Raw genomic sequence first — 9635 nt, 5'->3', positions numbered from 1 at the left:
TCTTTTTGAGACAAAAACTCACTATGCAGTTCAGGCTGGCCTTGGGCTCACTTTGTAGCCCAGGCTGGTCTTGAACTTGCAATAATCCTCCTGGCCTCAGCCTCCTGAGTGCTGGAATTACAGGTGTGTGCCATCGCGCCTGGGTTTAAACTTTCATTTCTACCTTAATTAAATTGTAATGCATTGCTTTGCATTGAGCAATTACATTTAGGAGCTCTCTTGATAGAATACACAAAAGATGTACTATGATGAAGAGGCCCATGTTTGAGTTCTGTAGTATATCAGGAGGAAAGTTGTTTATGAGAGTTCTTGTGGCAAGTTAGAAATTTTAAGCAAGGTGCAAGTGACTGTATTTGGTTTAGCAAGATAGAACTTACTTATAATTTTTTTTTTTTTTTGAAGTCTGTGTCAGCATTTGCTCCAATTTGCAACCCAGTGCTCTGTCCTTGGGGCAAAAAAGCCTTTACTGGATATTTGGGAACAGATCAAAGTAAATGGAAGGTAGGTACTGTGTAACTCATTCTTCAGTTTTCACATTGGTTAAAAAGCTGTACCCACGTAGCTATTATATTCTTGGCCCAGGTTTGAGAGCTGGGAATAAGTAGAAAAATGTGTATACATTCAACCTATCATATCTGTAGCTTTTGTATGTGTGGATTTTACAAAAATAATTTTTTTAATTATATCTGTACTGATTATTCTCAGGCCTTTCTTTTCATTATTCCCTAAAGTAGTAGTTGTCTATTACATAGTTGTCTATTACATACAGTTTACATTGCATTAGGCATTGTAAGTAACCTAGAGATGATTTAAAGTATGTAGTAGAGATGAGGGAAAGTATACCAAGCAATATTTCTAGGTTATATAGAAGTACTATGCCATTTACATAAGGGACTTGAGCATCCATGGATTTTGGTATCTTTGGGGAACCTGGAACCAACCAATCCGCTATTAATATTGAGGAACAACTATATGTAACAATAGCCATAAAACTCTTAATTTCTAAGTTACTGAATCATGGAGGATAGTTTTAAGGCTACCAGTTTTCTACTAATGTTTCCTCTCTTTTTATAGACTTATGATGCGACCCATCTTGTGAAATCTTATCCAGGTTCACAACTAGACATACTGATTGATCAAGGAAAAGATGACCAGTTCCTTTCAGATGGACAGCTACTCCCAGATAACTTCATCGCTGCCTGTACAGAAAAGAAAATCCCTGTTGTTTTTAGATTACAAGAGGCAAGTACTAGAAAATCTTAGTTTAATTTAAACACTATAACTATAAAAAAGCAAGATTCCGTAGTTCTTAATTACCATTATTTTTAAAATGTAAAACGCTACCTCCAGTGAGATGGTTTTGTGAGTTCATTGTTTTTTATTTTTTTTGGAAATCTGCATGTCCATTTTATTTTCATTAGAAAAATATTATCTATATGGAAATCAGTGTGGAGATTCCTCACAAAACTAGGATTAGAGATCCCACTTAACCCAGCTATTCCCCTTCTGGGTGTTTCTCCAGAAGAACTGAAAATACACCATATCGATATATGTGCGCCCATGTTTATAGCAGCACAGTTTGTCATAGCCAAATCTTAGAAACAACCCAAATGCCCATCAACAGAGGATTGGATAAAAAAGATGTGGTATTTTTATACAATGGAGTATTTATTACTCTATAAAAAGATAAACTTGAGGCTTTTATAGGTAAATGGATGCAACTAGAGACCATACTCATAAATGAAACATACCAGACCCATGTGTGTAAACATCATATTGTCTAGTGTAAGAACCTGAAAGGATAAATAAAAACATAAAAGGTACAATAGATGTTATGAAGAGGAAAGAAATTGCTTAAAGGGAAGGAACAGCTAGGATGAGGGAAAGGACAAACGAAAGGGAGAAGGAAGAGAAAAAATATGTATACACAAGGATAGCTGGGATAATTGTACTGCTGATGTCTTACTGGTTTATTAAAAGGAACAGTTAATGCTTAAATTTTTTTGACCAGTTTTGTGTGCTTATATCTGGTAATCTGAACAATTAATTTGAAGACAGCAGTGTGCAATAAGACAGCCATAGTTGAATTCCTACCATCTTGTTTAGTGAAGCTTGTGTTTCTAACTTTTTTATTATTAGTTTTTATTCTCTTTAATTGTTTGATCAGTCTTGCATTCTTACATCTGGTAATCTGAGCAACTTCATTGAAGTTAACAATATGTAATATAACAACTATTGTTAATTTCCTATCTTGGGGGCTGGGGATTTAGCTCAGCGGCAAAGCACCTGCCTGGCAAGCGCAAGGTCGTGAGTTCAGTTCCTGGTACCGGAGAAAAACCAAAAAAAAAAAAAAATTCCTATCTTGTTTTGAAATTCGGTATTATTTTTATTGTTTTTGTGTTGTTTTATTTTTGTCTTTTTTTTTCTCTTTAAAATTAACAAAAAAAGAATATAAGAAAAATAATTTCAGACCCCTTTTTCTTCATGTCTACATTCAAATTTGAGTAATTTAACTTTACTCAAGTAGAAGCAGAATCACACTGGTGCCTCAGTTTATGAACTTAATTCATTCTGGAAAAGATGGCCATGTTCATGTTCATGCAGGAAAGATCTGAAGCCCTACCTATGACCCCGTGAGGCTTTGAGAGGACATCTAGACATAAGCCATAACACAATGAAATAAGGACAAATTTCTCCCTTCATTGTTCTTCATTTCTTGTGCATATCTTAGCCTCACAAGCTGAGCATTACTCATGACACACACTCATGCACTTTACATTAGTCAACTTTTATGCTCATCTATTTGCAGCCCACAAATTTTCCTTGACTAGAATACTTCTAACTATCCACTAAGAACCTATTCATGCTACTATAGTTTTGTGTAAAGAAACTTTGGCTTTTTTAAAAATATTCATTAGCTTCAGAATATAATATAATCAAAATCTGTGTTTGAGTGTAAAAATGAGCATTAAAAACTATATATGATCATGATTTTTTAAATTTTATTTTTAAGAGTGATAGGTCAGGAACAGTGACATAAGATGCAGTCATGGTGGTAACTGTTCATAATTCTAGTTGTGTTATGTGGCCCTTTATAGTTTATAAAATAGTTTCACATTAACTCATTTGCAGTACTTATGCCATTGATGAAAGATTATCTCTTTTCTGTCAGCTTTACAGATGAGGAGAGAGGCTAAGAAAAGTGATCTACTTATCTAAGGTGACACAGCTAGCATTTGATAGAACCAGGACTAAAGTAAGGTCATGACTGAAGATTCCATTCTATCATCTGTCTAGACATTTCCAGATAATGTGATGTGCTCCTAAGGAGCAAATGAACGGGTTGTACATAACTTGCTACCTCTCTAACTTAGGCAGCAGATCATAGCAATCTCCTTGCTTATGGGGATGTTTTGACATGTGAACAGTTTATGTATTTTATATATAATGTGGGGCAATCTATCAAAAACCAGTACTACAGATACGTGTATATCCTGTTCTCTTTATATCTCCCTTATACAATAGAACTTTTTATGTCTGTGTGAACATTTGCCATCACAGTAACATTTAGGTCAGCAACCAACTTTGAGAAATCCAAATATAAATTGGATTATAAATGCAGTAGTAAGTTTGACTGTATTAACAATAGCTATAAGTGACCATATTTTTTTCCAAATGACCTTAACTTCTTGGCATTAACCCTATTAGATGTCTGTTATGGTTGATACATTGTGTCAACTTGGGGAGTCTAGAGGCTTGGCTAAGTGACTTAGCAGGAAGCCAGAGTGCTTACTTTGTATGCATCCTGAGCCTGTGGAAGAGGAGGGCATGGAGATTATGTGAGAGCTACATGCACCTTAGGTGGGGGTAGCCTGTTTACAAAGTAAGGCAGGGAAAGAAGCTGCTTGCCGCCATTCCTCCTTTTTTGCTCTCTGCTTTGCTGTTCCGCTGCCGTTCCCCCCCTTTGCTCTTGTTGGTTTGCTACCTTTTGCCTCGGAGCCAGCCAAGTATGGACTAAAACCTCCACAAACTGTAAGCTAAATAAACCTTTCCTTCCTTCATTTTGGGCGTTGGGTATTTTGTCTCAGCAACGAGAGAAAAGTAACCAAGACAATGTCTTCTACTTCACATGAGGCTGTACCAGAAAACACTGTTGTTATGAAGTGTCTGCCTGCCAGCAGAATCTGAAAATCCCTGGAGTGTGTTACCAAAAAAGCCTAGAGTTAAAACACACATGACATTCTTGGAGGCCTGTAAAGCAACCACAATAAAAATGTGGTTGGCTGAATTTATGAGGAGTCAAGACAGAGACAGTTGTAAAAATAGTTTGAAAAGTATTAAAATCACCATTCACAGCCTTGAACTCAGGCAGTTTTTCATTCACTTCCCACCTTTGTCAGGAAGGGTGGTGAGCTACAGGTCTCGGGTAGGTTGCATTTAAGTTTGTCGTCGTTGAGTCAACAACCAAGTAGAACTGTCTGAGTACTGATTCCAGAGAGGCCACTTTCAGATTTTCCAGTCAGTTTCCATTAACCTCAGGTTACCTCAGGTCTAGGAGCTTTATCATCTGCTTTATTATTTGACTGGAAGTATAGTATAACTGTATTTCTTTATGAAACACAAGCTATGAAAAAATAAAATAAGCTAAAAATAATGAGGGTGTATATATAAGAAGGGATCTAAGAAAAGGGAAAGAAAACTGTTATAATCATGAGATGATTTACCTAATTTCATTGCTTTACATCTTTTTAATGGTGTTAGATGCTCACAATTTATAGCCTGTCAGCTGACAAAAAATAAAAAGTCCTTCAAGAGGGAGGAATTATTGCAAGGGAATATTTATTTGGTTATTTTGTGTAGTTTTTATTTTTTGGCTTCAGAGAATCTAAATTTGAAAGAAAAAAAAAGCAATAGTTCACAAAATTCCAATTGCTATATACAGAGATCAGATACTGTTCTGAAAAAGAAAGGCTTAGTACCTATGACATATCTTTAGTTGAAGTTACATAGCAAAAACATTCAGCGACTTGATAGTGAGGAAATTTCCAGGAACAGCATTCTTTTCTTGGAGTCTAGGAAAAGAGGCTATCCTAACTCCTCATGTTTTAGGATCTTTATTGAGATTCAAAGGCTCTTTTGACCTCAGCATCTGTAAGAACAGAGAGTTCCAGAAATGAAGGGCTCTCATCTCTGTCCCCATGGTTAAGCACAGTTATCTGGCGCATAGACTCTAGGGATTTGTTAAATAAACATGAATACCTTCGCCTGTGTTTTTCTCTGTACTCTGAAGAAATCTAACAACCTAGGAATAAGCTTTTCTAATTGGGTCCGGAAAATATGTAGAAAAGCACTGCCTCTTAAAATAAATGTCTGTCATAGCTGCTAGGACAGTGCTTCCTTTTTAAGAGTTGAGTGAAGAATGAAAGAATGTGTTTGTCTATTTTTATACTCCAGAAGTCAGTTTTGCTACTGAAGATTTTTCCATTTAAAGTGTGAGGTGGAGGAAAGTGAGGCCCCTTCCAGTTTCACTAAATATAGGCAGTTGCAGAAGCTGCATAACATACTAAACAAACTCATTAGTCAAAGAATGTAATGAAAGTAGCTGCCCCACTTAATAAGATTGATAAGCAGAACTTAAAACTAGCCAAGACAACGTAGTTATTCCTAATTGTAAAAGTTCAGCAGAATGCCAGTAGTTCAAGTGTATTCTTTTGCCTCTAGGCTGACATTTTAAAAAATCCTTCTTGGTCTCTTGTAACAGGCATTTTCTACTTTCTCATAAAGTGACTCTTAACTTTAAATATCATTATGGAAGTTAAGGGCATTTGCTTTGGATTTTAGATGAAATATACTGTACTGTTATCCTCCTGCAGTACATTCTTTTTTTGTTGTTGTTTTTTTCCGGTACCGGAAATCGAACTCACGACCTCACACTTGCAAGGCAGTCGCTGTGCCGCTGAGCTAAATCTCCAGCCCCCTGCAGTACATTCTTGAAAGTTCAAAATTGCCATTCTGGTTTACCGTGGGACTTCTCAAATAATACTGCCAGCTATAACAACTGTCCACCATTCACATAAAACTGTGTAAGACTCAGCATACGAAAAACGAAGGATGAAAATATGGCACGCTAAGCCATTAGATCTTTCGTCACAGTTCTTCTGCAGCATCTGTTTTGCTGTATCTAGACATTTTCTGTCGTATTGATCTTTTGATTTGTGTAAATTGGCAGTCACTACTTTTTCTTGGTTTTCACAGGAACATGCTTTTCTTTAAATTTCTTTCCTTAGGTCTAAATTTAACCAACTGCAACTAGTGTAATTACTGAGAGATGTGCAGTCAGATAATTCAAGCCTCAGCCTGAATCTTGACAACCCTCCTCTTAGATTCAGTTCCACAATAGATTGCTCTTCCGTTACTTTAGTGACTTATTTAGTTTTAGTGCTCTAAAACTTCTAACTACTGTTCTAATACGAATATGCCATGACTCTCAGGAAGTAAGAGATTTAGATTTACTGATCGATCACAATCTAGGGGAAACACCATGATATTTTTATTTCTTATGTGCTTATAAGAAATTCCCATTTTCCCCCACCAGCCACTATTTGCTAGTTAATTTTAAAACTTTAAACATATTAATTAGACTTATCTCTTCTAGTTTATTCTGTCTTGTTTTTAAATTGTGGTTAAGGTGGATGGCTGACTCAAAATTATCTGGTGTTAAACACCCTGAAATAGTTATTCCCACTTAAGGTTTTTTTTTTTTTTTTTTTCATTTTTCTCTGAAGGCTGTGTACAGGAGGTGTCATGGTCACCAGAGAAGGGGCTGCCTCTCTGTTTTCCTGTAGCGCTGGTTTTAACTGATTGGGTAAACTGAGGTGTTTCTCAGCTGCTTGCCCCATTACATTTTCTTTGTTTCATGTTTTCAAAGTTTCACTGACTTCCTACCCAATTCAGCATGGCGTTTACTGAATAATTCCTTTTTCTTCTAATAAAGACATGGGGGCTAGGGATTTAGCTCAGCGGCAAAGCGCCTGCCTGGCAAGCGCAAGGTCATGAGTTCAGTTCCTGGTTCTGGAAGAAAAAAAAAACAGACAGACATGTATAGGAGGTAGAATTATTTTTATGTATTTTTTTTAGTGCATACTTGTTTTACAAAATCCTGGGTTCACTGTGATATTTTCATACATACATATAACATTTTCTGATCATATCTATCCCTCCTGTCAGCATTGCCCTCCTTTACACCACTCTCATTTACCCCGCCCTATTACCCCCTACTTATTCCTACTTCTTATCTAATAGTCTAGGACATGGAATTCTTAAGATGATGTATGATGGCTGTATTGGGCTTCTCAAACAGTAGTAGAGCTTTTAAGGATTTTTGTGTTTGTCCCTATATGTTTTGTGTGGTTAGTTTGTATTTTACCAGTTCCTATATTAGGGATGTCAGTGTGCTTCTTTAGGAATTAAAATGTTTCTAAGCTCTCTACATCTTGATTTTAATCCTTGTATGTCTGACCACACATGTACTCTGACATTTAATTGATATGCCATTTCTTCTCTTTGCATATTAATAACAGCTTTGGAAACCAGGCTGTGTGAAATGTTTAGCTTTTCTTCATATTTTTCTTGCTCATTTAATATACAAAGAAAATGTTAAAGTACAGTATGACAATTTTAATTTTGATTAAAACTTACATTGTAATATTTTGACAATTTACAAGCAAATGAAATGTGAGATGTACATTTAATGTCCCTAACATGAATGTTTCTCAATGATGGATAAATGCCTTGTCATCTCTGTATTTTGTCTTCTAGGGTTATGATCATAGTTACTACTTCATTGCCACCTTTATTGCTGATCACATCAGACATCATGCAAAATACCTGAATGCATGAAGAACTTCTGATGAAATTATCTCAAGATTATAAAAGTTGAAAGAATTGATGAGAAAAAAGGATTATTAAATACAGGATTTCTAATGCTAAAAGAGCTTCCTTCCACAGTTGAATCACCTTTTGAATGAATACATAAAACCTGCTTCTGATTTTAAAAGTGACTTTACATAGGAAAATTTTAATAATTCTTTTTTGCTGTCATTAGAAGTCTTTGTTATATTAACCTTAAGTCACTGAATGTGAGTATAATCCTCTTCATATCATAGAATACTAACTGTGGAACAGAGGACTTAAAGATTATTTAGCCCAGATTCCCCGTTTTTCCAGACTTTCAGCATTTGAAATCATGGACTGTTGACTTGATTTGTAGAAGGCATTTAATTAGTGGTTGCCAGCGATAGAGCAAGGAAGTAGGCTCAGAAAAGTGAAAAGAATACCACCATTATATCTGTGGGACTGCTAAGACTAGAAAACAAGTTTCTAAAACTCCAGTCCAAAGATTTTTCTTATTTTTTGAGCTGACTAAATCTGTGAGTGTTGGTTGTTGTGATAAGTCTCTCATGAATTAAATACGGTAAATCCCTGACTTAAAAACCAGCCAGAGAACGTTCATAAATCAGATCCCGTTTATAAGTCCGACAAAGTGAGTCTTGTATACCTTTGACACACATGTACAGTGTTAAGCGTAAAAAAACCTAGCACCCACAGAAACACTGTAAATTATTTTTACTTTTACAGTTACCTTAAAAACTTTTACAGTTACTCATGAAGACTCATGAGCTAAACTAGAAATGTTCCTAATAGGAGGTTAGATGACCTGTGAAAATTCAGCGCTCAGATGTCTGTAAGTCAGGGACTTTACTGTAATAAGATTTAATCTGAAAGGACTAGAGGAAACTGACATATTTTATGTTACTGTAAATAAGTATTTTTCCTTAATCATGCAGAAATTTAATTTGGTAAGCTCACCAAGAAAAGTAATTGATTTTTTGGTAAATACTAAATTATGTTCCTTTATAAGCTTAATAAAAAATTTTTTGAAACAGGTTTGCTTTTTTAGTATAGTTTTTTTTCCTATTAAAGAGCACAAAGGTTACTCATTTTAAACATTCAGTAAGAAATCATGCTAAATGGTAATCAAGGAAGACAGCATTAGGTTTTTAAAGTTACTAGTACTGGTTTAATGTAGATAGTACAAAAATTAGTACAGTTTAAATAAATATCAGTAATCAAGATTGAGTCCTAGAATGAGCTATGCACAAAGTAATTCTAGTCTTGCCTGTTTGTGAATAAAGTTTTTTTCTAAAAAGCAAGGAATTCATTTGTGAGATTGTGTCCTGTGATTTCAGTGACCACAAGTTATAAATAGAGTGTGGAGGATGTCTGAGGCCATCCTTGCCCTGCCCTTTGAGCCGGGTTGAAAGGAGAATATCCCCACTTTGTGCTGATCACAGCTGAAGCCCTAAGCTAGTGATGCTGTGGCTATCATAGAGAAAGACAGTGATACAGGGGAAAGAAACTCCTAACTAGCTAGATGGCCTGTACAAGTTCATGTTCTCTAAAGTCAAAGAATGAATTCTAGGAACAGGTTAAGAGCAAAATATACTGGGGAAAAGAAAGCGTCTGTCAGAGAGAGACCAAAAAGGTCCTGAGTGGGTTGCAAGGACCCTGCCTTTTCTAGGGATTTTTATAGAACAAAACCATGAGGTGAGGCAGGGTCAAGGTGGGGAAAAATA

General features: G+C 35.7%; 1 protein-coding gene across 1 annotated transcript in view; it reads left to right on the top strand.

Annotated features, from left to right (window-relative positions):
* Esd (esterase D) overlaps nucleotides 1-9203 on the top strand; it is a gene marked incomplete in the record, with an annotated part of 27381 nt that extends 18178 nt beyond the window's left edge. The window contains 3 exon segments of the mRNA XM_013515897.1: nucleotides 403-501; nucleotides 1075-1242; nucleotides 7819-9203. Of these exon segments, the coding sequence (XP_013371351.1) occupies nucleotides 403-501; nucleotides 1075-1242; nucleotides 7819-7899 (348 nt within the window).
* Between the last annotated feature and the right edge of the window lie 432 nt (nucleotides 9204-9635).

This window comes from Chinchilla lanigera, unplaced genomic scaffold, assembly GCF_000276665.1.
Source record: "Chinchilla lanigera isolate Chin_1 unplaced genomic scaffold, ChiLan1.0 scaffold00030, whole genome shotgun sequence".
Taxonomy (NCBI): Eukaryota; Metazoa; Chordata; class Mammalia; order Rodentia; family Chinchillidae; genus Chinchilla; species Chinchilla lanigera.
Note: the sequence above shows the minus strand (reverse complement) of the source record. Positions and strands in the feature narration are given on the sequence as shown.